Genomic DNA, 25,603 nt, shown 5'->3' on the forward strand with positions numbered 1-25,603 from the left:
GGTGGCTCTGGGTGGGTTGCAGGTTTCAGCACGGTGTTGTAGCAGCAGTAGTTTAGTTTGGCCAGCTCGGGGGGGCCTTTCAATTCGGGGGAGACGCCTCTGTTGGGGGCCGCAGCCTGGGGGTTATATAACGCATCCTATCATGGCAGAGGCCGCACGAGAAATGACTGCTACAACGCCCGGCGAGGCACAGCAACCAGCGCACGCAGCCCACTACTTCGACAACTCCCTCGACCAGCCCACGATGAAAGACAGGGTCGCGCACAGGGTCCTTTCCGCAGGGCTGAGGCCAAAATGCGATCCAACGGTCGGCAGCGAGGCCACCGCTGTTTGCGGTCTGGGGACGGCGACTTAGGCCACTCACAGGCGGCACACGACGACTCGGGGGCGGAAGTGGCCTTTGGAGAGCCGTCCACGAATGACGCAGGGCGAGCGGGGGTTGTGAGACGAGTTGGATGCAGCTCGCTACATGTCGCCAAATGCGGAAATCCGCGCCGCTCCCCCTTGTCCACGACGTCGGCCGTGATAAACGGGCCTCAATCCGCATCTGCCTGCGCTCAAGACTGACTGTTCTGCCTCGACTCTGCGAGTTCCTCGTCCACCTCGTCCTGACCGAGCCCACGACCGACCGACCGACCGTCGATCTTTTGCGCACCACCGAGCTGTGTCACCGGATGATGACGAGGCGCAACCATGGACGACGGCCACCATTATCGACCTCTCAAAGCCTCCCCGGACAGCCCTGGACATGGCTCCGAGATGCCGTGGAAGCAGGGCTGAATTGACGAATCTGGACGACCCATTTCAGCCACATGCGATCCCTTGCGTCCCTCGGTTGGCAAAGGCCGAGTGTGGAATTGCACGAGACAGTAGTCTTGAGCTGCAAGCTTGGTCAGCTCCAGTTGGTGTCGAGGGAACATTGGCGGCCACAGGGGAGCGAATGGGGCGTGGATACGTGAGGAGACTCGATTTGCCGGCTGCTTGTGATTCTTCAGGTCCGCAACGATTCTGAGATGCACTTTGCGAGTCCTCTGATGGTCCTTTGAGTCTTGTTTTCGGTCCAACAGAATTCGGTGTTTTCTTGGCCTGCGCGCCCGATGCGCACCACGCTTGACGAGGTTTTCGGCCCCCAAATGAGACTGGCGATCGACATCCGAGGGGAATGTTGCTGCGCACAAAAGTGGGAGTGGAAACCGGCCTCTGAGCATTCACCGACAATAGCGTTGGTGACTGAAAGACGACGAGTGTCTTGTCCAAAGGGGTATCTGGGGGCAGCATTGAACAATTTGCGACAGGCAGAACAATCTGCCAGCTCACACGCAATCCGGCTATGCTGCGAAGTCGCTGATGCCGCCTTCTTCCGCTCCCTGGTCATATTCTTTGGCGTCGCGATCCGAATCCTGCATCGTTCACATTCGGCTTTCGATACCTTGGCAGTCGTAGGGATGGGCTTGGTCCTGATGATGGCGCTGCTTGGTCATGTCCCGCGTCGGATGGTAGTTGCAACGGCTTCGTCGCCGAGTGTGCTGGGCAGCATCAGAAACACCCGGACGCCATACCATGGCGCCCACGTGTCACGAAATCCGCGTTGTAGTCGGGTCAATCCTTTGGCGCTTGGTAGCTCGTGCCGACTGCTGGTAGGTGCAGCGGGCGCGACTGGAGATGCGGTGGCTGAGATTCGGCTTCTTGGACGCGATGCTGGTCTGCAAAATTGTCGGATTGATGAAGTGGGCACAGTTGGTGATGAGAGAGCATGGTGTTGACATTTGGCGGCCGGATGCCAAAAGAAGCACTAGCGCCCGCCTTAGTAATCACCTTCTCTAGACTCTGCTGTCGCCGGTAGACAAACCATCTGCAAACCATCATTCAAATCATCGCCATCTGATCCAAATCACAGAGAAAGAGACCGAAGCTGTAACAAGATTTTCCAATCCCCGGCACAGCCACTTTGCTCCCCCATGCATGTCTCACGGCTCCGCTCGCCGTCTTGGGAGCGTACAGACCCAACGACCATCCATTCTGGGAAGACAAGGATTTATGCATGACTGCATTCGGCAATCCACCAGGCACATGTAAGTGGGAAGACATGCAAAGAAGAGCAGATTGCAGCACTTTGCATCCCACGTGCTGCTTACGCTGCCGGTCAGAAACGCGAGCGAGTCGAACCAATTGAAGCACACTTCCAGCCAAAGTAACAGTCAGCAGTCGTCATGGAGAATCACAAGTCTGAAGCATCTGGAAAGCAGGTTGCTGAGGAGCAGCGACGGCGGCGCTGACGAGCTAAAACAGCCAAACAGCACTGCTCCTTGTCAGCCGCCCTCGTCCGCTGCGCACCGTCGAGACCATGAACCCTGGCCAATACTGTACATACGTCAACAAGACGACAGTCGATGAAGAATTTGCGTTGGAACAGAACAACCTAGAGCTGCGGCTTGTGGCCACGAGGGCGAGGGACCCGCCATGCGCCCGCATCCGGCGATCCAAATGGCAGAGTCGAGACGTCGACCTTTCGAGGGTGACTCGCAGTGACGTCTCGTATTCGCTCGGAGGAGTAAAGTATTCAGCTTTCTTGGTCGACGTCCTCCTTGATCAAATCGTTTTCTGGCATTTGCATCTCCCGCTTGTACGCCAGACTTGTCCACCACACTGTCCACCACACAAACACTTGCCATGGACCTCGTGCCCGCAAGAGCTGGATTTTCGAAACTCTCACCAGGCCAAGGCGACGCTAGCTTCGCCGACGTCTGCGACGCATCCCACCACTAGCTGCCACGACTCGGCGAGCTAAGCCTGGCCTGTATTAGCCTGCTTACCGGCTCGCGCGTGGCCAATGGCCATGCCCTGGCGACCGAGCCATGGCGCGCCGCGACCAAACACGTTCGATGGACCGCACCGCCTAGGTCGTCCCAGGAAGCGGGGGAGAGGAGCGACGTGATGGCCACCGTCGAACTGTGCTGTACCAGACCAGACCAGCCGGTTTGCGGGCGCTGTGGCACGTCCCAGTCGCCGTCCGTTGGTTGTCCAGCACATGACATGACGATGGTTGGCACGGCGAGCTCGTTCGTTGGAGAGGGGCAAGGCTTCTTTTCTTGCACTATACATAAGCCGGGTGACCGTCCGCATCGACATCGCCCAGGAACTATCGACCCTGCCCAAAAGACATATATCGAAAAAAGTGCCGGATCTCCAGAGGGCGAGATGCGACCCCATCGACCGAGTTGAATCGTACAAACCGTACCGAGAACCACTTGCTGCGTGCAACCGTGAGCGTGGCATACCGCTCATCATCATCGACCGACCCGCCCAACGCTCGATCCCCCTCGTTTTGTGCCACCTACCGTAGCCAAGTGCGTGGCCCAAGAGCTCCAAGCTCGAGCTGTCAGCCCGCAGCTGCGCAGTGTGCCCGCTCTCTGCCGTCTCTGTGGCCGCAACGACGAGTCGCCAGAGTCATTCGTCGTGGTCTTGCTTTTGCCGGCTCCCGCTGGCGGACACATACATACCGACCCACCTGCTTGCCGTCCGTCTCAGCTCGATTTGATCTCGTGAGAAACCCGAGTCTCCACCTCCCCACCGCAACCATGCCGTCCGCGCAAACACTGCTCGCCATACTCCTCCTCGCCGCGGCGGCATGCGCCCTGCCAATCCCCAGCTCGCTAGACCTGCTCTCGCATTCCGCAAGCAGCGCAAACGCAAACGCGAACCAAGCGCCCCTCGGCTCCTCGAGATCGCTCCTGTCCTTCCCCGTGCGCCCCAACCCCAAAGGCTTGACCGACTACACGCGCGACATGCTCGACCCGATTCTGTGTCCAATGGCGGCGACGGGCGGCGGCGACAGCGGCAGCAGCAGTGGGAGCAATGGGAGCAGGCGGCCGGCCGTCAGTGGCGCAGCGAAGAAGGACGCCAAGGTCAAGGGTCGCGGCGCGGGTGGTGATGCTGGCGGGCTTTGCGCCGCGTGGTGTGAGCGAGTAAAAGGGGGCGCGGCGGACGGAGCTGTCGTCGAGGCGGGCAAGTGCGATGATAGTGGGTAAGTTGGTTTGCGTTTTGGGTGATTGAGTGGCGCGTCTGATGATTTGAACAGGAGCTGCGTCTGCGCAGACGGAACGACGCTTTTGAGTTGATTGAGCAGCGCCGAAGAAGCATCGACGCTCGTTGTCGGAATGAATGGCACCTCGGAATCATTCACCACGAATCCAGCAAATTCCTGGCGGTCTGGCCAAACCCGCGCAAACCCCTTGTTCATACGCCGCCAAAGTACCTGAATACTTTTCTTTCCATCACCATCGCTCCCGCCTGTTGTGGTCTCCGGCGCATTATTGCACTACATCACGCACATTTCTCCAAACAACCTACCTTTCTCCTTCCTCGCGCCGTCTACCGTGTGCAAGATTTGGATTTGGCAAGAAGCTAGCCCCACCGCACTCGCTCATCGGAGAACCCGGGGATGATTCCATGGGCACAAAACGCCGGATGTGGACCAATATGCACCCCGACCATGCATGCGCCCGTCTCGTCCTGCTTCGCCATGCAACGCACTATGCTGGTGTTGTTGGTTTCAGCCTCGCCTTGTTGTTGTTCTGGAGTTGGAGGTGTAGAGAGATGCAATCAGGAAGAGGTACTGAAGGCTGGGAAACGTGGAGACGTCTGATGTTTTGTATGCGGTGTGGAAAAGTCAGTATGAATCAAGATATTTCAAGTTGCTGTTTGCTGTTGCGATGCTAATGTTGAGCAAAGTTTGTTGCTGTTGACCAGTGTTCATGAGTTTTGTTCAAGCCAAGGCATGACTGGGCGTGCTGTCTCTCCTCGTTCTATGTGCTAGCACAGCATGAGCTCAAGTTGAATATCTTTCATTCTTGCTGTGCCAGCGAGCTCCAAAAGATGTTTGACGGGTTTGATCTGTTTTCCAAACAAAACTTGATTTTAGTCACGTCTTACAGAGAGACCTACGACTGCCCTAACCATGCCTCTGTGACCCACTTCAACTCATTCTGCAGCCACTCGTCCTCAAAATCGACCTGCCCGTCAAAACCATGCTCGCCAGGCCGCAGCACAAGCCGGCATCTCGCGCCATCCTCGCCCTGCAACCGTGTCCACGCGTCGACAAATTTCCTGCTGCCCTCGGCCGGCACAATTGAATCCTGTTCTCCGTGCGCAATCAACACGGGCGGCAGCCTTGCGCCCGCCTTCGACGCGTCCTCCAGCAGCTCAAACGGATACAGCTGCCTCGCCTCCTGCGCATCCACCTTGTCCTCCTCTCCCCAGCCCTCGCCGCGCTCCAGCCACTCGACGAACCGCCCGTTCTGAAACACGGCAATCATCAGGTCCAGGCGCTCGGGCGGCGCGACGTTGGTAACGATGCGCGCCGGGTCGCGCCGGGCCGCGTCCTCGTACTCGTCGACCAGCTCCGCGCCCAGCCACGGCACGCCCAGCATAGCCGCGTCCTGGGGATTCGACTTTTGCGAAAAGTGCGGATCCCGCAGGTCGAGCATGGGGAAGGTGAGGACGGCGGCGCGCAGGCTCTCCGGCGCGAAAGACCGCGCCAGCGAGTAGACGACGTGCCAGGCGCCGGCGCTCTCGCCCATGAGCAGCACGCGGGTGAGGTCGATTTCGGCGCCGTTTGCGCGTGGTGGTAGATATGTGGAGAGGGATGTGTGGAACCAGAACCAAAAGTCGCGGATGTCGGCCAAGATGGCCCGCCCGCTGCTCTCGGGCATCAGCCGGTGGTCCGGCGCCACGATGATGGCCGAGTGCGAACGCGCGTAGTCGAGCACCCATGGCGCGAACCACGGCGTGTACAGCCGCGCGCCTGTCACCTTGGGGACGTGTCAGAGACAGACCAGCATTCTTCGACTTTGATGTGTGGACGTACCAGTCCGCCGCCGTGCCAGCGCACTATCGTCGGCCGCGGCCCCGGCGCCGCGTCTTTGGGCACGAGTATCGACGTCTCGATCGGCTGGCCGTCGACCGTCTTGTAGGCGACGTGGTGGATGTGGAAGTCGGCAAAATGCTCCGCCTCTGGAATGTTGCCGGCGAGCATGGCCATGGCGGATCGGTTCAATTCGGTACGATTTCGACTTTTCGACGGCGACAGACAAAGCGAGCGTGAGGAAAAAAGCGAACGTGGGTATCTGGTGTTTGAAATGAGGTGATGTCGGAGTTATGTAGCTGCCCCCGGGCTATATATACATGACGGAACGATGGTCGGATCCGAGGCCCAGGATCCGCTGTCGCTGGCGGACCCGAGCTAGGTATGGGGGACGTTGGACTGGATGTACGTAAAAATTGGGACAGCAGCGATGTCGGGCTGGGGAAGTAGAAAATTCGAGTCAGGGGGCTTGGCGGTCTGGCCGGCTCAGGGATGGGCCAGGTTGCGGGGGTGCTTGAGCGTTTTGTCGCTAGTAGTTGTGCCCGCCGTCTGTTTGGTTCTGCGAAGGAGGGAGAGTCGAGGGCTTGTGGTGTTGTAGACTGGTATGCGATCATCGTCTGGGAGGATGCATTTCTGGGTCGCGCTAGATGAAAAGGGCAGTTTATCGGTGCGTCGCTGCAACTCTATTTTGGGCCCGCATGCTTGCTACTCTCTGTTGATGATGGCTCGGTGTATTTGCAAGGCGTTTTCTAGATGCCTTTGATCAATTGCAGCGGCCTGAACATGCACTCTTTCCACGGAAAACAATGGAGCGCGGAGAGGCAACAGTGTCTCGATGACCATCGACGAACCCAGACACTTTTCCCCTGTCTCCAACAGAATGGCAAAGCTCTGCCCCATCATTCTGCATCCCTCAAACAAGAATCATCAAACTCATCGAACTCCACTATCACGGTCGAGCAATCCACCACCCCATCCCCGCGACCACCACTGCCGAGGCACGATACCAACCTGAAACCAACCAAATGGCGCCAACGCCACGGGAGCTTGGCTGCGGCCCGCAGCGTGTCACCGCGGACGGCTTGAGATTGCTTAATTTGTCCTCATCGGCATTCGGCTGCACTGCTCCAGGTGTGTGCGCGCGCGACACCGATGCGCGGCAAGATGCAACACCGCAAATATACTCTGCACGCGACCACCTGCACCTCTCGTTACCGTTTGTTTTACACCAGAATGTTCGAGTCCACGGAGAAGCACATCCTAAGGAGTTCAACGCACGCCTGCGCCGTTCCCTGATCTGGCGCCGAGACTTCCCAAAAGAAAGCGTTTCTGACGGGTCGACTAGAGGGCCGCGAACTGGCAGTGGTAGTCTTTCTTGTTGGCCTAGTAGGGGAATATGGCGGATCTACCTCGCTATGGATTGCATGCGAGAAGCTCAACTCAAGCACGGATGTAGGGCTGCTGGCGTCGTGGACGTGGCGGATGAAGTTGTGATGGGCCAATTCTCGCAGGTCGAATGAGACGTCGTTGGTGTTGGATTTGACAAAAGTCTCCGCCCGGATGGGACAGAATACAGATTCACGGCGATACAAACAAGGTGAGACACCGCAGTCACTATATACAGTAGCAGGAAATCCGCAGAGCGCAGACAAAAGGGATCAAGGGACTTGTTTCAACTTCCGATTGTGGGGACTGGGGTTTCGGTCGGGAAAACAATCGAGAGTTGACAGCTCACTCAAAGAACAGTGCTGCACGCACTGAATTGGAAAATGTCGTTTGTGATGACTGCAGCATACGTACACGGAGAGAGGCAACGACATGTAAGGGGTTTATGACAGAAAATGTCCATTGCGCCAGACCCAACCAAAGAGATGGAGAGAGGAAGAAGGACGAAGGACGAAGGAACTGTTGGAGGACAAGACAGCATGGAAAGACAAACCACACAAGGAGAGATGAGAAGCAGGAAGGGAAAAGCACACAGAGCCAGAGGTGACAAGTGAGGAAAGGAGGGAAACTGGTGGAAAGAAGAGACAAGACGACCAAACAACGTGACCGACCGACGAGGTCAAGACCGACTTTCACGGTCGTCCTCATCAAACCAAGTCGACAGGCACTGGGTCTTTTTCTGGAGCCTCCTGTTCCCCTTGTCCATTGGTTTGTGGTCGAGTTTCTGGACGGAGACGGGTGACTGCGAGGAAGAACGGTGAAGACGTCTTTCGAGCTTCCCTCGCAGTTCGAGGTCTTTAGCCTCCGCTTGCCTGACTCGAACCTCGAAGTCTTTTTTAGCCTGATAACTGCCTATGACACCGGTTCGGACGCAGCCGTCAATCATCCATTCCGTACGGCGGAAGGGTTGAATCGGGCTCCCTCTGGCAACGAGAGCGTCGCCATTGGGTGTGATGACCGACTCGCGTGCCGCAGAAAACACACTGACCTCACGTCCATCGAGCCGCCGTTCCCTTTCGTCGACTTCGAGGACCTGGCCCAAGGCCTCGTTCCGCCCCTGATCCGACACAAATCTCTTCTTCGACTCGCGAATGAACTTGCTGAGGCCTTCGAGTTCCAGGTGGATGCCACCCGACTTCGTCCGGAATGTGTTCCTGATGCGCTCGAGGATAACGTCAGGTGGCAACATCCGCAGTTCTATCCCCTTTTGGCTGCCGTAGATTTTGAGAAGCAATGTTTGCTGCTTGTTGTTGAGCGTGTAAACGCTTGTCGTTTCGACGGGCGGTTGGTTGCCTTGGCGGGAAGGGGACATCGGCCGTGGGCGGGACTCGATCAGGGGAGGACCATTTTCACGAGAAGACCGTCGGTGAGCTTTAACTTCGGGCTCCGAGTCCTTGCTATTGCTCTCGTGGTCGGAGCGAGGTTGTTGTGATGAGGCTGCACTGATGTCGGAGGAGTTATCCGACGGCTCTTCCGGGGGCGTCTTCGACTTTTTGCGCCTCTTTTTGGCTCGGCCTTGCTGTGAGCTCACGGGAGGACTCTCCAGCTGGCGGTCTTTGGGAGAGGATCTGTCGTTGTCGGAAGACTCAGTGGCCTCGGCGGACTCCTCTCGCTTCCTCTTCTCCTCCTTCTTGGCTGCCTTGCGTGCCTTTTTCGCAGCTGCTTTTTCAGCAAGCCTCTCCTCCTCTGCTAGCCTCTTCGCTTCCTTGCGAGCCTCCTTCCGAGCCTTCTTGTCTGCTTTCTGCGCCGCCTTCTCTTCGGCCTCCTTCTCAGCGGCGCTTTGCTCTTCCGCTTCCTTCTGCGCAGTCTCCCACTCTTCGGCCTCTCTCTCCAGTTTCTCCTCCACCTCCCTCTGCGCCATCCGATCTTCAAATCTCCGTTGTCTCTGTGCACTCTGAACCTGTGAGGGACTCTCGGCCTCAACAGGCCGAACGGCTTCCCGTGGCTCCCACAGAAGCCGGTCCACAGAATTGTCCCGGTCGGTTTCGTCTGCCTCGGCCTGGGCAACGCGAGAGAATCGTCTCTCGGCTTGCTCCCGGGCTTCTCTTGATGGGACAGGTCGCCTCGGGGTAAGGTTGAGTGGCGGAGCGAAACTGGGACTCATCGTAGGACGACGGAGAGGGGTAGGGGGCTCGACGGAGACATCGGGGCCAAGGCGTCGTGGTTGTTGCGCATCATGTTGGGCTTGGGCGGGGCGGGCTGGCTGAGGTCGTTGTGGCGGAGGTCGGTTTGCTTGAGGCTGGGCTGGTGCTGCATGGGCTTGTCTATGCGGAGGTTGATTTGGTCGGGCAGGCGGAACTTGCGCTTGTGCCGGTCGCGGCCGTGTTGACGAAGGCTGTGCAGGTCGGGTTTGTGCAGCATTTTGAGCAGGTTGCTTTTCATGTCAGTGTGCGTTTCCCAGCTTGGAATGAGTTCTGTACCTGAAGTTGGAGCTGGGGACGATGCGCATCTTGATGTTGGAGTGTCGAGCGAGAAGGCATCCGCTCAAAGTGTTCGCCCGAGAAATTGGTCTGCAGCCGCTGGAAGAACGTCTTGATCCCGGAGTCGCGGCCTTCGTCCAAAGACTCCATGTCCCTGATGAGGGCATCCCAAAGTCTCTCGAAGTCCCCCTTGCTGCCTCGATCTCGGGTGTAGTTTGACTCGGAGGCGAACGACGGCCCAGCAGGCTTATACCACAGGAAGTATCTGGTCCTCTTCCAAAGCTCGCAGAAGCGATGGTCGATGCCGGTAATCCCTGTTTGGCTGTCCTCTGCTTCTCTTATCTCGCTCAACTTTGCTTCCAAGAATTCCCGCAACTCATTTTCATCCCCGGTCAGTCTGAACGAGTTTTCTAGTAACGTCCAGGCGTGCGAGTAAAAGACCGCCTCTCTAAAACGACAAGAAAAACAATCAAAAAAGTGCAAGGCTAAGAAGGCCATAGTTGCATAGAGGAAGAGTCGACCAGAGTTGGTGTCAGCGTTGAAAGTGGTACCCAGGGGAGGTGGTCGTGGTTTGGTGGGAATAATCACCCTTGGGGATGACGGGTTTCTTGGTCGGACATTACTTCCGCGGTTTCCTGGCATCGGGTGCCGTTAGCTTCTCCACAAACTTCCAGGTCGGGTTAGCCCTTGGAGATGATGGGAGCGCACCTCTGTTTGCGGGACGGGCCGACATTTTGCCTTTGCTGGTGATGGAATTGGGGATGAGTAGTGACAGTTCCTGAATTGTCCAAGTGAAGATGAGGTGCAAGTAAAAGTTGTGATGGCGGAATCAGTGTGGAAATGTCTCTGAGAGCAGAAAGTCGATGTGGGAAGTGGAGGCTGCAGACAGGCTCGATCAATACAGGAGAATTGGAGAAGGTGCAGTAACGCAGAAGCCAGCGGGATGAAGTTTTGAAGTACATTTCGAATTCCAGTCGTGATCAAAACTTTCCAGTGTAGGCCGTTTCTCTATGAAACGTGAAAAAACGGCCTCGACTTGACGCGTAACGTAGGTGCATACCCGCCTCTCAAATTGACTGCATCTATCCGACTATCATGCTGGGTAAGGCATGACCGGCTATTTTCCGATTGGTTCGGAGATGGCGCCTCGACCGGCGGAGACGTTGGCGGTGGAGACCCTGCGCGACGTAGGTTTGCTTTTTTCCCGTTGACCTCGCATCGCGGCACGTCGATTTTCCGCCGGATGACCTCACAACAACAAAATTTTTCAAGAGCTGGGACCTCGACAAGGGTGAATGCGTTCTGATAAGGACTTTCACGCAGGACGCAATTTCGCAGTGGGCAATCATGTCTTGAGCCGCAGGAGCACAACGACACCGTCGCAAAGGTGCCCAGTCGCGACCGCAGTCACTTTCAACTCGGCGGCTGGAAGGCATGGATGAGCAAACAAGAAGGCTGGCTGCTGGCCGGGGTGCTCAATCTCTCCATGCTGTCTCCACTTGAAGACCCTGCGAAGGACTGTTCTGGATTGAAGTGCTTCACTAGAGGAAGGCAAGAGAACCGCGCTGCCCCTTTGCGGCGGGCCAATTGAAGCACGCCGAAGTCGAGAGAAGGCGAAAGATTGTTTCGACTACTACCAAGGGATCGGGAGATAAGGACGGAAAATCTGGAGGCTGGGGTTCGCTGTGCTCGCCTACAGCCCAGCGGCGACGCCAGTCACCAGTCATGACCTGTTCAGCTCCCGGACCCTTTCAAAATCTTCCCAAAATTCAGGAACAGGAGCATCACCATTGCACAAAACTCTCGTTTTCGCATCCTGAGTCAACAGGAGATACTCCCGTGTCGAAGTCCACGGCTCTTGTTGGCAGGAGGGTCAGCCGCACTATCACTTCAGATCTCCGACCGGGTGTCGCAAGATACAGATCTCGCGAGTTCCAAGAATGGTTCAGTGGACCCACCACTTGGTCAGTGTCCTGATTGAGCCCGTTTCGGCCTTGTACAGTCTGTCGGTACACCATGCGATATCGGATGACCAGGACTGAGCAACACCCTGGACATCTCAGAAAGTCCACGGTATGTACAGGAAGCAAGGCACTCAAACGGCTAGCGACGTCGAGTGATAGATTCCTCTCGATGCTGGAGCATCTCCTCATCGCGATGCGGATCTTTCTCAACTCCGGCAAGCGCAGTGTTTTTCCTGCACAATGCGACGGACCAAAGACGGCGATGACGAGCAAACTTTTGGCCAAACCAGCTCCCCTGGCATGTGTCGTGTCGCGAAACAAACGAGTTTGCTGCTCGGCCCTTCAAGACGTCCTCTGTGTGGCCTTTGATAGCGTGCAGCTTTTGCCGGGCTGTCTTGGTATTGTCCGAGACCTCTGGCCCGATTGAGCGACCCGAGTTGGATGGCCTCGACAGCACAATACTGACAGCGAATGCTTCCAGCATTGAACAAGCTGACTTCAAAGCCATTGAGAACCGAATCGTGGGGATAAATTTTCAGCCATCGCGAGGTCACTGTTCCCAGCGATGAGGGCGAGCCAGCCACCCGCACGCCGTCCGCATTGTCTCGAAGACGTGGCACTGCATCTCAACATTCCGGTATCAAGTCGTTGGGACATCCGTGGCGATGCAGCTTGATGTCAGCAGCGAAAAGTTGTCTCACTTGTCTCGAAGGCTCCTTGTTCCTGGGTGGAGTGACGCGGGTTCGACAATCGAAAGGTGCTTGAGCATCGCGCACGAAAATTCCAAGAGCAGGACACCTTCACAGGAAGCGTGGTGTTTCCAGCGCTTGGAGTACTCTCATTATTCTGGTGTCCAATTCCTTGGCCAACGAGAAGGCGAGACGGTGCAGCGCCTCCGTATCGTGAAGATCCAAAGGACAAATGATGTCGGAGCTGAAGCGGATACGACAGGAGTAACTTTGAGGAAACTCGAGATGTTCAGGTCAGATGCTACTCGGTCTCAAAGTCTCTTGACGTTGCAATCATCCATCAATGCAGAGCTATACACGATCTGTTTCCGCTTCTGCACCGCACTCTACAGCAAAATGCGACCCTTCGCTCGTCTTCCACTGCACGCGGCACACCACGCAGACTTTGCCCGTTGCAACACAAGGCGAAAACATGTGGCGCAGCACCGGCTCCAGCCGACGCCGGCAAAAAATTCAATGGTCGCTCAATCATTCGCAAGAAAAAATTGAATTAGCAACCGTACCTGAGCCTATCGTTGCGGCCAGCATTCCGTCGATTTCCTTGCGTCCTATCATCGTCGACTTTTGTCTCATGCCAACACACCTGGATCAACCTCTCACATTCCATTCAATAGCTCGGGCTCGTCGAGGCGATCTTATCGGTACCAGATCCTGCAGCCTCGCAAATCCATTTCTCATCGACACATGAGCGCAGTACCAACTACCAAGGGACCAACGACCTACACGCGGTCGAAGCAATACTCGGTATATACCGCTTTCCCCATTGCCCCTGAATTCCTCTCGCTGCGCACCGCCACTCAAACCAAACGGCACACCACCAACAACCCAGGTCTGGAACATGGCGACTGCCGAAGGCTTCCAGAGACCAAGCCAACGCGAGATGCAACGTCTATGACCACGCCCAGCACACGCACCTCCTTGGCACCGGTCGGCCAACGCCGCATTCGCAGCGAGACATGAATATTGACCATCGTCGAGGACTTGGCTACGCCTGAAGATCTATAAAGCTGAACTAAAAGCCCGCATGAATGCTCTCCAACAAAGCACAATCGTTCAACAGCATCACTCCAGTCTCCAGTCTTTCAGTTCGGTTCAAAGTCTCCTCAATCAACATGGTCTCCAAGCTCTCCATTGTTCTCGCTGTATGCAGTGTCTTGAGCGGTGCTGTGGCCCTGCCTGGTGCAGAGAAACTGCCGCACTATGCCATGCCTGAAAATGCTGCCTTCACCATCTCTGAAGGCACGTTTTTTGCATTCCTACTCCGCATTTCTGCGTCGGAGAGCCTCCAGAATTCAGAGCTGACGACACCCCAGAAACTTCCAGTCTCGTGGTTCCGTCTTCCGGAACTGTTTTTGGCGCCATTCTGGCCGCTCAGGTCACTGTTGCGTCGACTCCGACTGCGAGAGTGCTTGCTGTTACTTCGAAGTCGACCTCTACGAAGTCCAACTCTTCAAAGGTCACTTCGGAGTCGCGCATCTGCCCGCAGTTTGTCTGCAAAGACTACATCAATGACTGTGGAATCAGATACGGAGGGTAAGAAATCCCTTGAGCTGTACCCCTTTCTCATTCCGCACCATCTTCCCTGCGAAAGCAAGACTAACAACCCTTTTCAGCTGCTACGACATGTGCGGAAAGCCCACCGTCTACACAGACCCTGGCTGCGTCAGCACAAAGATGCCTTGCAACCGTCGCCTTGGAGGCCCAGGTTGCTAGTAGGCGAAGACATGACCAGACTGCTCGAACAACAAACAGTCATCTCGTTTCCTCCTGTACATAAATGCGATGATACACTTGCTTTAGGAACTGCACGCTGAGACGACCACTTCACTTCTCGGCCCAGTGGCACAGAAACATATTGGTCTGGAAGCACTTTTAGTCAGAATCTGAACGAATGAATCACGGTCTCCCATTGCTACAACTGTTTCCAAAGCCAACTTTGGTGGTGAAATGATTGTTGTTTGTGTTTTTTCGAATCAAATGCTGCATTGGTCACTGATTTGGACCGGCCTTGACAAACCCTCGACCTAGGGATAACGTTTTGCCTGTAGACTTGTGACCCTCATCGACAACCAAGTCGCCCACGCCCTTCGCCATCACTTTCTGGCTTTCCCAACAATGTCCCTTGTCAACAGATCAACCTTGCCATGATGTCAGGTACAAGCGACAACCAAGCCACGGCCAAGGCACCTAAGCATATTTGGTGGTGACACTGATCTCATCGCATCATGGCCAGGACCGGCAGGGTCTCCACTCATCCAGGGGGTGCTAAGCGCTGAGCACGGAGGGTGGATATCGCCAGGGTAGATGCAGGAACAATTTCCCAACTCCACCCCCTAGAAAATCGCCTGATGTGCCAGAACTTGCATGCATACCAACCCCCTGATGCAAAGTGCTGCCAGGATACGTACATGCGTATATTGCTTCCCAACCTCATGATTTTCACAAGAAAAATTTTCCCTGCTGCAGCGGCCGCGCACGTCGGCCTCCTGTCCACGCTGCTGGAGATTTGGTTGTTTCGACTCTTTTCCTGATTCTGTTGCGACCGCATACTCCGGAGTTGAGAGTGCGCCGGAGACCGGCCGCGAGAGAGGGAATCGAATGTCTTTTGCATCGTCGGCGGCTGGTGCTGTGGGCGTGTGTTCGTGTTGCCCTTTGCGGTTAGCGTGGAATGAAATGTCTTGCCTGAGGCATCAGGAGCCGTCACGCCGAGGATGAGGTCATGCCTCTTCGCAGGGCTGCCGTCCTCACCACCAGAACTCCCGCCGACTACAGCGATGCTAGAAGGTATCTTTGCCTCTGCGCCGATGCTCCTCTGTCGAGAAACACATCACTGAACAAGAAGCAGTCCTGCAGCGATGATGGCGAAACACCTGCGACCGTAGCACCAACGGCTCCGCCCACCGACCGAGCGACCTCTTCACGTCCGAGGAGCAACTCGTGGGCTCGGTTCTTCGATATTTCGCTGAATCGAAAGCATGCGGAAGATTGGCCTTCACGAGAGCACCCCTCGCCGAATTATGCGATTTCCCGACCGAGAGACCAAGGGCGGCGACTCGCCCAAGACCGGCGATTGCTCGAGCCGGCCACGAAACGAATGAATAAGAGAAGACAGGACGAAGGACACTTCAAGAACGCGAAGGGGGTTGTTGTGGTCAAGGCTTGCACAACTCCTAGCCGCATGTCCGACGAAAGGACAGGTGCTGTCAGGATGTCGAGCACTCGTATCCTCAAGTCCTGAGACCTTTGAGCATCGCGTTACGTCGAAGGATGATAATTGAAAGCCAGTCTCCACAAGGTTCGTCGGTCGGCGCATGGATCCGAGGCTGACATCAACCACGCATCTCAGCCGTGCTGACTGCAGGCACAGGAAACTGTCTCAATTTGCCATCGTGCAAACCCTCCATCGCCCTCAAGCACTCGACCGAGATCCTGTAGCGCGCTACGAACCCGCTCATGCGATGCCCAGTTCGCCATTCGACCGAACTTGCGGTAACGAGATCGATTTACCACAATGGAGACTGAGGGTTTGAAGTGCGGTTGCAGGAATCCTAGGCTGCTGCCTGGCCGATGGAGCTGCGCATGTCGTAGGACAGCGACAAGAGACAGCTGTCTGGCCAAGAAGCACTGCCGAGGACTGTCCCAGTGTCCCAGGGCTCTCGTACGGCCGCAGGATCATGGCCCTACGCCCTACGACGCGGGTGGTGAGCACTTGGTCCCGCGCTGCCGCGGCTCCTCGCGACGGTCCGACGGCAGTGGCACGGTCGGCGCCCAGCCTTCTCGGGATGCCCACGGTATCAGCCTCGAGCGGGCCGGCCAATGCGAAGAGGTAAAGCAGTCGGTCCAAGCAGATTTTTGGGGGCGTCAGGATGCCTTGGAGATCGAGGTTGACTTGCCCAAGGCGATCTTCTTCGACCGAGAAGTGTGGATGGCAAAAAGAAGCAGTGAAAGTCGAACGCGGACATGTCACGTGAGTGAGACCTCGCTGACAGGACCCTTCTGGTGTGGTTCTGACTTCCATCGCAGCAGCATACAGTCGGTTCCGAAGCTGACGTCAAGTACATGGCCAGCTAGTGTCGAGTTCGACGCGTCAAAACCTGGCAAGGCTGCAGAAAGCCAATGCGGATTTGCCGTGGAAACACATGAGGATCACGAACTACTGCAGTCAGAGTGAGTCTTCAGGAACAATTCTAGAAACAGCCTTCTTCGCCACGATCGGACGTTCGCTAACGGCGTGAATAAGCGCTTGCAGTACCTCCACACCACTTTCGCAACCAACACCGTTGATTTCTTTCGACATATCCTGGTCGGAACAACGCGAGCATCGGATTCTGCGACATCCGAGCGCTGATGGCTCCCTGGATGTGGTCAAACAAGCGCAGCGCCGCGTCGTCTTCTGCGCCGTCGCCCGAATCCAGTATACACGGAGGGTCTTGCTTTGATCACTGAACGATTCTCACGCAATCCGCGAAAGCCCATCATGATAGAAGCTTGGACAAGACTGCCTCGTATCCTAGCAACTGCAAATTGACGTCAGTTCTGCTGGGCACAGTCACTGTTTCGCTGTTGGCCCGACGACGTTCCTGTTGTGTCTCTTTGCCCAATTCGTCTCTAGCGAACCTCGCTCGCAGTCGAAAAGCCCATTGTCGCTGGCATCGTCAAACGCACCGCACAAGCCTGAAGATCACGTGACCTATCATCCCGCTTTGACAACTCCCCTTCTACCTTCTACACTTCGCGAAACAGACCAATTCCCTTCATGCATGACAACCTTCGTCACGACCGTGTTAGGACTCGACCATGCAGTTTACTGGAATCCCGTTGCACCGAGGATGGTGGGATTTCGAAACGCTCCGCTGACATGTCCCGAACGCTAGTCAAGCCGCAGAGAGCGCTCCGCTCCAGCGCAGCGGGCGTCTGGAGAGAGGCCAGTATAGCCCGCGACGCGCCATTGGATGGACAGCGTTGAGCCCAGCGGAAAATGCGGTGCCTGGTCGCGGATATTGTGGCTGTTGGCGGACGGGAAGCTTCTTCCTCCACCTTTCCTCGGCTGGGCATGTGAGGCGGGAAGCATCGTGCTGCACGTGAGAAGTGACCCCATTCTGTTGAAATAGACGGCAAACGCGCTTCAAAAGAGACATCAATCTCAATTACATTCGCTGCGTTACTACGACACTGCGCGCGAATCAGACACCATGGAGGCCATCACCCAAGCCGTCATCAACTACTCCAAGCTGGAGATTAGCTTCATCAGAATCACAAAAGCAACTCCCGAGTATGTGGAATCGCAGAACGCTTGAGGCTTGACGCTGACCAATCTTAGTACGTTCAACATCTACATCGAATGCAAGATCTCTGGAACAGGCCCTGTCAGCGCGACAATGGCTGGCATGCAAGTCGACCTGGTCGGACCCGCTGGCGCATTCGGCAAACTGCAACTTCCAACGGTCAAGACTGCGGGTAGCAGCACCTCGTTGACCATCGAGGACCAGACGGTCAAGATCATTGACTTCAACGCCTTCAATGCCTTCGTCAAGGCTCTGATTCAGGACGAGAACATCACCCTGCACCTGAAGAACGGCCACACGACACTCAAGGCGCTGGCCATGACCAACAAGGTCGTGTACGAGAAGCCGATTGAGATGAAGGGCCTCAACGGCCCGCAGACGCGCATCGAGAAGACGGAGGTCACGGGCAGCGACAGCTTCACCAACCACCTCGTCATCGACAACCCGTCGCCGTTTGAGATTGACCTGGGCGAGGCCATATTTGACATTCAAAACGCCAACGGCGACGTCCTCGGCACGGTCCAAGGCCCCATGCACATCACTCGCGGCAAGTGCCAGTTCACCATGAGCGGCCAGATGAAGAAGGGCGCCACTGCTAGCAACGGCGAGGGCTTCTTTGTCGGCACTGGCTCCGTCACCGACAGCTGGGCCAAGGAGACGAACAAGTACGTCAAGACGAAGGTGCAGCTCACTCCCGAGTTGATGAACTTGGCCAAGTAGACGGAGGTTTGAGAGCGGAGAGCGGGGAGCAGATTGCATATAGCCCAACGGCGTCTAATACCATTTCTTTGTCTTTCAACATGCACAGCTGGTCGTCTCTTGATGCAATTGTGTCTGCTTCTGGAACTTCATGTACCGACTGGTCGCTCATGTCTTGCACTTCCGTTGTCGTAAGGGTCGGCCCGCCGCAGTTCCTCGTACTCGTATCCTGATGCCATCGAGCTGCGACATGCCAAAATGTTTTTGTTGAAGGCGCAGTCTCGTCTTCATCAGGGACGATGTCTGCTGCAAGAAAACCCTTGACAGTCTTCGATCGCCAGCACACTTCCACTCTCTGCTACTCATTCCTTTGAAATCACTGAATCTCCTCGCCTCTCACTTGCTATCCATCGCCAACGTGCTAACCGCATTGGCGAATATGCCAACCTGCCGAGATCCAGCCTCAAAGTGCAACCACAGCGACGTGACGAGTAGCTCGACGAGGATACAACGGCGCCCTTCAAACTCGCTCCACGACTTCTTCTTAACAACAACAGCATTCAACGTCATCCATCGCGACGACGACACCCCAAGAAAAGCCGCGGCACCGCGAGACAGCGCTGCGGAGTTCCGCGCTTGGCGGATCAAGCCACTGCCGCCGTCGCGTCGACGCCACTTCCTTACGGCGGGCATCCCCGCCTCCGCCTCTAGCTGCCAGGTCGCCCGCTCGCAAGGTCTGCCTCTTTGGAATGCGCGTGAGCGACGTGTTGATTCTCGTCGATGCGGTTTAGGCGCGACCGGGTAGGACGATTTGGTGGTGGGTGTGTATGTCCGCTACCGCGGATAGCAGCCTGCGAGCTAGAAGTTGGCGACTCAAGATGTTCGTGCTTCAAGAACATGTTCCTGCGCGCGGAAGTTTGCGGACGAAGTTGCGCTGACAAGAATGGTTTGGGGCAGTAGTGGTGACCAAGGCGTCAGTTCAACGGCGACTTGCAATGCGACTTTTTCTCTTCTTCACTTTCCAGTCGTTTGACAACATGGACCAAAGCACACCGGCCATTTCCCTGTCTGCCATGTAAAGCACCTTCTGTCGCTCGCAATGGCCAACGAACGGCACTGAGCATCGCTGCTGTTCTCGCTGCGATGACTTCAAGATTCGCAACCAGAGAGGACCGAGATACCTCCCAAAAGATGCGTCGCCAACCGAGGGCCCAAGTCTTGTCATCGCGCCAATTGAAAAAGCTGCACCACTGTTGTCGTTTATCAAGGCATCCGAGAGGCGACGGGGCTGGCGCTGCTTACGGACACTGGCAAGATTGGGAGGCAGGAGCGAGCAGACCTGGTGGCTTCTTCGACGGCAATGGCTGCTGGTAACGATCCCGTCGCATTCGCCCGCGTGTGACAGTCCATCAGGCGTGGTCGATTGGAAAGGAGCCCGGCTCGAAACTCCATGCTAGAAGAGCAACGATGTGGGAATCTCAAGAATCTGTTGCTCTACTACGAACACCTCTCATGACGAATGCTATGGAAGGAGGAGGCCAGCGCAACCTTTGCCTACCTTTCTGCTAGTTGCGACTGTGACGCACTTGCCACGGTAGCTCTTGCTGCAGGCAGGCAGGCACGGAGAGGGTACGGAGTCATCTTCGACTCCACGCTATGATCGAAAAAACATCATCACTCCAGGACAAACCCCGCATCTTTACACGAGTCGACTCGCCGCGAGCGTCCATTCTTTCTGGTTCCTGCACCGCACTCAACTGCAGCAGCCAAAGCATTGCATTGCAAAGTCTCAGCTGAACTGGCTGCGAAGCATTACTTCACCGTACGGCCTTCCACCCTCTGTACAATCCAAACATGCGCAGCTAACTCTTTGGCCAGATGCCATCCTCCACCGTCTTGTCTGAAGCGGCCGTCAAGTCCTTCGATTCAATGAGATCCTTCATCACGGCGCTTTCCGCCCCAACTCTCGACGTGCCTTTTCCTGGCGCCGGTCGCTACTTTTCTCTCGCGGCGGCTCGTTCTGTTTCGAGTTTCAGACAAACAATCATTTTCGACGAGATATTTGCGTTCCTTTTCCCAGTCGTCAGCGCCAAAGATCTTCTGGTGGCAATCTTCTTGTTGATGCCGGCCCTTATGATTTTTGTTGCGAGCCCATGTCCTGGGCTTTTGGACGATGAGCCAGCGGAAGCGCCGGTCGAAAAGCCATCTGAGACGGACGAGTTCCTCACGGTAGACGCGCAGCCTAACATGCTGGACGAGAAGAATTTTATACGGGAACTGCCCATTGAATTGATCATCAAGATCCTAATTTACCTGGGTCCAGCCGACAGGCTCAGCCTCTCCATTTTCCTCTTTAGAAAAGTGGAAAAGTCCACTGTCAGGAGTGCACCTAGGCGAGATCGGGAAGATTTCAACGACCGGATCCGTCGAGACAATTTTCCCAAGCTCTGTCAGATGGAGAGAGATGAGAGCCGCTGGAGCTTCTTCACCAAGACCAAACGCGTTTGTGGCGGTTGCAAAGCGCTCCACAACGCTGATTTCTTCTCGCGCAAACAACTGTCAGCTCCGCCCGAGGAAAGAGTGTGCAGGGGCAGAGAAGGCCGGCTCCAGATTTGTGAACATCGCGTACTCAGCTTCGACTGGGTCAAGACACATAATCATTACGGCACGCCCTTTCGAACTTGCGGCCACACGGATCATATAGGAGCAGACATCCTTACATTTCTCCCCCCACTCAGCGCATCGCCGTCCCTTTCCCACAAGTGCGCGGAGCTTGAGTACATGGGACCTTGCAATTCGACAAGGGTCGATTACACACGAGTCCTCTTCGAAGTCGACAAATGCCAAACGTTGAACCTTCGCGAAACGAGAATGATTCTCACGAAGTTCCCTCTCCGACTGTGTCCCCACCTGCGACTCGATGACAGCGACTGGCTCCACAAAACAGCACCGCTATTCAGCAGGGACTGCGACGTTGTGTTGTCGGGATCAGCGCAGATCGATGGCGTTTGCCCAAACAAAAATTGCAACACCAGGATCACGCTCTCTATAAAGAAGCCCAAAGCACCACATGTCAATCCAGACAAGCGCGCAGTGGTCGTCTGCGTCAGAAGACAGCTCGGCGCCCTCGAAGACCCCTGCGATCCTGAATGGCTTGCCCAGGTCGAAGGACATGCGCTTGAGGAGAAGGAGGAGGAGCAGCTGTGGCTCGAATTTCCGAAGCCGTGTTGATTCAGTGTCCACAATCATGAGTTGGAGGGTTGATGCGCTTTGGTTTACAGATTGGTTTGTGGAGTTGAGGTTGGTTTCGGAGCATAGGGAGTCATCGTGTGCGAGAATTACGGTGTTCGGGATTGTCTAAGGCCATTGCTATTGGCATTTCTCGGGCATTCGCCGCTTTTTGGGTCTGTCTTCCATTATTGAATCAGTAGCAGGAGTAGATCTGCAATTTCCAAGTTCCGTGCTCGGGTAGCAACAGGACAAATTTTCTTTCACTTCATGGGAACTTCGAGACTCTTGCACACATCGTCCGCTTCGCTACAGGAGCTAAAGAACCTTGGATCCATTGGCAAAATATGTATAGCCAGACGTCGCAAAAGAAAAGCAAGGCTCAGCAGCATAATTGCTGCGCTCAGGCGGTTACATATTCACGGACGAAAAGGAGACGAGACGCAAGACATGCCGCCACAGTAGCAGATGACAAAAGAACTAGACCCTGAGCATGGTCCTGAGTCGTCGCACACACACAGGCCCTGCAAGCGCTTGAACGTTCCTTTTAATTAGTCTACTCTCCGTCTTTAAGGCACCAGGGGCGTGGAGACTCGCTCCTACTCTCTGCATTCTTATTTGGCAAAAGGTGTCTTGGAGCACAAGGAGTGATCAAGTGCGAGAAGCACGGGGTCAAGGAGTGCTTGAGGACTGCCGGCAGCATTTCTTGCGCGTTTGCTGCTTTGGTAATCTTTTCGATTTGATTGATAGCGAATGAGTAGTGGCCTTCCCCCATCTCGTGTGCGAAAGTATCTGCGTTGGTCATCGTAGCAGAGAAGCGATTTGATCAACTGTGAAGGCAGAAGATATCTTGACAGCCTCGACAAGATGCTGCAGCATACTTGCAGAACACTATGGCGTCCGCATTGTCCGTTCAATCCTTGCAAAGTGTCAAATCGCCATCTTTCTCGGCCTGTTGAATTTGTGTGGTGTTGCCGCGCATATGCAGCCATCAAAAGTGCACGAAACATCGAGAATTCCTGTGGCACTGGCGTCTCTCGTTGCAAAGCATCAAGAACCAAGAGTCTTCGTGTCCAGCAACGCAAAAAGGTGTATGGACAGCGGAAAAAGCAAAAGGAAATCGCGAATTCCATCACCGGGAATTGAACCCGGGCCTTGCCGGCACTTTCGTAATGAAAGCGGCAAATCCTAGCCACTAGACCATGATGGATGTTGATGAATTATAATCGGATAATTTGATCTATACATTCTTCTCAAAATCTCACGCGCTCCTATCACGTCTCCAACACCTCACATGGTCATGGAAGCCACTGTGTTACATCAGCAAGAAGCAGAGATGCCGGTGAGGTCCAATTGGAATCCTAGAGAGGCCGAAGGTCGTCCGCGAGATCGTGAAAAAGCAGAATGGTTTTGCAAGAGGAGAACCAAAGTCCAGGACTAGTTTAAATTTCGTCAATGGACGCATCTGAAAAAAGGCTCCGAGAATGCTTGACGAGCATCGCTAAGCAGTAGAGCCAACGTTGGCGTCTTGTGGCAGATTGGTGTTGGTGACTCGGTCGGGCTTGACCTCAGGCTCGGTCGGCGTGCCTCACGCCGACCTTTCCCGCGGTCGCGTCGCGCCTTCGTCATCAACACCAACGGCAACGACACCACCATCCATCCAACCCTCTCCTTGTCATTCAACGTCTCCGATCATCAAACGAAGCAATTCTTCCAACCTGCGACTCACCAACTTCTTTGCATCAATCGCAATCCTCAATTTCCGTGACGCTTTCGTGTCGCGCGCTGCGTCCAACCGACCGCGCCATCGGAGCAGTCACTGAGGCTTGCTTCCTCCAAAAGACGCAGTGCCAAGAAAATTCTGCCTTTATCGTCTCAAGCTAACCGGCGTTGAAGAGACATCTTCCACCATGCCAGCTCCCGATGTTCCGTCGAACTCCACGTCCCAACGCCAGCGAGCCTCAACGCCTTCAGTTCCAGAACACCAGCAATGAAACTGCCCGACCGACATGAACTCACGGCCGACAAACTGCCCAGCTCCTAGAACACTGCCCCAGAAAGTCGAACCGACCGATACAAGTACAAAGTCTGGCTGGAGGAGGGACGTGGAGGCACAAGGTGCTTGGCGCCGGCAACGCTCGATGGGGAACCAGGCTCATCCAGGCCATGGCGACCGCATGCGACCGGGAAACCTGTGTGATTGCTTGAGCCTCTTTGCGGTTTGAAGACTGGTGACTTCTGCGCCAGCTTCAATCAGCCGCATGGGCGAGAGCTTTGCTGGCAGGAACCGGGACCGCTGCTACAGTCAATGTGCAGATGAAGAGGAGTGCAAACGCAGGAGGCTATAGGCGACGGCAGCGGAGCGGTCTGCTTTCCACAGACTGTTGTGAGTTGTTTGGCTTGTGTCAAAGGACTTCAGTGGCCTGGAATGGCCCCCATGGGCTCCGGTCGCGCGCTTGGGCCTTGCAGCTGCCACTGATTGCTACAGGCCCGACCCAAAAGCCGCGAGTCGTCTACGCCGTCAACACTCGACAGCAGGGTCACGAGTCTTCGGACGGGAGCTTGTGGGCTTCCTGGAAAGCCAGGACTGGGCCCTTGAAGAGGTAGGTGGACTGGATGCTGTTGTAGCCTCTCCTCTCAAGTCTCTCCCTTCACTGCCTCTTTTATCCTCAAAGACTGGGCGCCCCCTCTGGAAGCCGATCGCACCTGCGCTCCAATCCCACGGCGATGTCAAAAGTTGCATCCCTTGGCCATTGCGGACTCCTGGCATAACATGGTCACCCGCCTGTGTCGAGGCAGGGGTTGTGTCCTATTCGGCACAGTGCTCCAAGTTTTCTTCAGCTTCAGCTTCTGTTGCAGAATCATAACTGGCGTCCTTTGCGAGAAAGCAGGGAGCGATTCAGCGGGCCTTCAAGCGCAGCAAATGTGACAAGTGACGCTATGCCTTGGTACGCGTGGGCGGCGACGCGCAAGAAAACAACGCGTCCTGGATTAAGGTTTGGGTAAACACCACTGCCGACACGCGCGTCTGATGCGAGTTGCTTGAGCAGGATGCTGGCTTTTCTATCATATCGCTCATTTTATTTCGTCAATCTACTCCAGCTGTCTCTGCTCTCATTCCTACATTCGTCGCTAAGCAAACAGCCCTCGCGCCATCAAAGACGATATGAGACTCATGAGGTATCACTGCTCCCCCGATGGCCACCAACACCCCGCTCCTTGTTCCATCGGATGCCAACGGCGATACAGAACGAGCGAAGCATAGCTCCGCCAGTTACTCATACGCGTATCCTTCCTCCAGCCTATCTGACGCCGCATTGAAACCAGGAGACAGCTTGCTTCAAAACTGCCATGAGTCTGCTCCCATCGCTGGGCGTGCGGGGTAAGGAAAAAGAGCACCCTCTGTCTCTCCATTTTCCATTCTTCTTCACTTCGCGCGATGGCGGACGGCTCGCCTCTCCAACTGCCCTCTAACATCCCGCCTGACAAGCTCGCGTAGAGACCTCAACCAGCTGCGCTTGGTGAAGGCTGCTGCTCATCTGGTTTGTCTCAATCTTGTACCTTTCTTCGCCGGCCTATTCACTGACTGCATGCAGAGCAACCATGAACGAACAAATGTGCTGTTTCGCCAACCTCGAGAGAGGCAGGGCACGAAACGACGTTGCACGCTGCAGCGTGGGGTTTCTCGCCCAGTCTTGCTTTCCCTTCCCTCTACCACTGCCCTACAGGATTTCGACTTTTGCGGCATGAATCACTCCGCCAATACCTCAACCACTTGAACACGCGTCGCCGCTGCTAGAGCGCGATGTGCTCTCTTCGCCTTGTGTCGTTCGACCAAATACCCGGCAGTCTAGCGGACCTCGCCAAACCCAAGCCACCAACATGTCGCTGTGTCTGAGTTCGCCGACATTGCCGTTGCAGCCGCCCCAGCTACAAGCCTACGGCCTGC

At 55.7% G+C, this 25,603-nt stretch overlaps 11 protein-coding genes and 1 non-coding gene across 12 annotated transcripts; 9 read left to right on the plus strand and 3 right to left on the minus strand.

Moving 5' to 3' along the window:
- The first annotated feature begins 658 nt into the window (after positions 1 to 658).
- Positions 659 to 2,022, plus strand: BKA78DRAFT_67148 (uncharacterized protein). The gene is made up of 2 exons (XM_066893564.1): positions 659 to 995; positions 1,048 to 2,022. Exons 1-2 carry the CDS (start codon positions 749 to 751, stop codon positions 1,761 to 1,763), a joined length of 963 nt encoding a protein of 320 aa, XP_066738360.1. The 5' UTR covers positions 659 to 748; the 3' UTR covers positions 1,764 to 2,022.
- Positions 2,023 to 3,578: 1,556 nt separating this feature from the next.
- BKA78DRAFT_357979 (uncharacterized protein) lies at positions 3,579 to 4,118 on the plus strand (the record flags this gene model as incomplete). The annotated part of the gene is made up of 2 exons (XM_066892335.1): positions 3,579 to 4,024; positions 4,079 to 4,118. 2 exons carry the CDS (start codon positions 3,579 to 3,581, stop codon positions 4,116 to 4,118), a joined length of 486 nt encoding a protein of 161 aa, XP_066738361.1.
- BKA78DRAFT_67277 (uncharacterized protein) lies at positions 4,031 to 4,960 on the plus strand. Its single transcript, XM_066893565.1, has one exon. It carries the CDS (start codon positions 4,162 to 4,164, stop codon positions 4,717 to 4,719), a length of 558 nt encoding a protein of 185 aa, XP_066738362.1. The 5' UTR covers positions 4,031 to 4,161; the 3' UTR covers positions 4,720 to 4,960.
- On the minus strand, positions 4,941 to 6,034 carry BKA78DRAFT_259865 (Alpha/Beta hydrolase protein; the record flags this gene model as incomplete). Its single annotated transcript, XM_066885407.1, has 2 exons — positions 4,941 to 5,810; positions 5,849 to 6,034. 2 exons carry the CDS (start codon positions 6,032 to 6,034, stop codon positions 4,941 to 4,943), a joined length of 1,056 nt encoding a protein of 351 aa, XP_066738363.1.
- A 1,894-nt stretch (positions 6,035 to 7,928) lies between these two features.
- On the minus strand, positions 7,929 to 9,758 carry BKA78DRAFT_357981 (uncharacterized protein; the record flags this gene model as incomplete). Its single annotated transcript, XM_066892336.1, has 3 exons — positions 7,929 to 9,402; positions 9,453 to 9,683; positions 9,730 to 9,758. The coding sequence occupies 3 exons, from the start codon at positions 9,756 to 9,758 to the stop codon at positions 7,929 to 7,931; spliced, it is 1,734 nt and encodes a 577-aa protein (XP_066738364.1).
- Positions 9,708 to 10,214, plus strand: BKA78DRAFT_328926 (uncharacterized protein). Its single transcript, XM_066889630.1, has one exon. It carries the CDS (start codon positions 9,751 to 9,753, stop codon positions 9,946 to 9,948), a length of 198 nt encoding a protein of 65 aa, XP_066738365.1. The 5' UTR covers positions 9,708 to 9,750; the 3' UTR covers positions 9,949 to 10,214.
- A 3,340-nt stretch (positions 10,215 to 13,554) lies between these two features.
- On the plus strand, positions 13,555 to 14,155 carry BKA78DRAFT_357982 (uncharacterized protein; the record flags this gene model as incomplete). The annotated part of the gene is made up of 3 exons (XM_066892337.1): positions 13,555 to 13,685; positions 13,766 to 13,975; positions 14,056 to 14,155. 3 exons carry the CDS (start codon positions 13,555 to 13,557, stop codon positions 14,153 to 14,155), a joined length of 441 nt encoding a protein of 146 aa, XP_066738366.1.
- A 912-nt stretch (positions 14,156 to 15,067) lies between these two features.
- Positions 15,068 to 15,934, plus strand: BKA78DRAFT_67382 (uncharacterized protein). The gene is made up of 2 exons (XM_066893568.1): positions 15,068 to 15,737; positions 15,810 to 15,934. The coding sequence occupies exon 1, from the start codon at positions 15,162 to 15,164 to the stop codon at positions 15,678 to 15,680; it is 519 nt and encodes a 172-aa protein (XP_066738367.1). The 5' UTR covers positions 15,068 to 15,161; the 3' UTR covers positions 15,681 to 15,737; positions 15,810 to 15,934.
- Positions 15,906 to 17,040, plus strand: BKA78DRAFT_67338 (uncharacterized protein). The gene is made up of 4 exons (XM_066893567.1): positions 15,906 to 16,268; positions 16,341 to 16,409; positions 16,466 to 16,609; positions 16,692 to 17,040. Exons 1-4 carry the CDS (start codon positions 16,117 to 16,119, stop codon positions 16,879 to 16,881), a joined length of 555 nt encoding a protein of 184 aa, XP_066738368.1. The 5' UTR covers positions 15,906 to 16,116; the 3' UTR covers positions 16,882 to 17,040.
- A 477-nt stretch (positions 17,041 to 17,517) lies between these two features.
- BKA78DRAFT_67331 (uncharacterized protein) lies at positions 17,518 to 18,676 on the plus strand. Its single transcript, XM_066893566.1, has 2 exons — positions 17,518 to 17,714; positions 17,763 to 18,676. Exons 1-2 carry the CDS (start codon positions 17,635 to 17,637, stop codon positions 18,445 to 18,447), a joined length of 765 nt encoding a protein of 254 aa, XP_066738369.1. The 5' UTR covers positions 17,518 to 17,634; the 3' UTR covers positions 18,448 to 18,676.
- A 1,543-nt stretch (positions 18,677 to 20,219) lies between these two features.
- BKA78DRAFT_364169 (uncharacterized protein) lies at positions 20,220 to 21,791 on the plus strand. The gene is made up of 2 exons (XM_066892513.1): positions 20,220 to 20,248; positions 20,305 to 21,791. The coding sequence occupies exon 2, from the start codon at positions 20,305 to 20,307 to the stop codon at positions 21,655 to 21,657; it is 1,353 nt and encodes a 450-aa protein (XP_066738370.1). The 5' UTR covers positions 20,220 to 20,248; the 3' UTR covers positions 21,658 to 21,791.
- Positions 21,792 to 22,781: 990 nt separating this feature from the next.
- On the minus strand, positions 22,782 to 22,864 carry BKA78DRAFT_t188. Its single transcript has one exon. It is a non-coding gene; the product is annotated as a tRNA-Glu (tRNA).
- Between the last annotated feature and the right edge of the window lie 2,739 nt (positions 22,865 to 25,603).

This window comes from Phyllosticta capitalensis, assembly GCF_038381095.1.
Source record: "Phyllosticta capitalensis strain CBS 128856 chromosome Unknown BKA78scaffold_14, whole genome shotgun sequence".
NCBI classification, from domain to species: Eukaryota; Fungi; Ascomycota; class Dothideomycetes; order Botryosphaeriales; family Phyllostictaceae; genus Phyllosticta; species Phyllosticta capitalensis.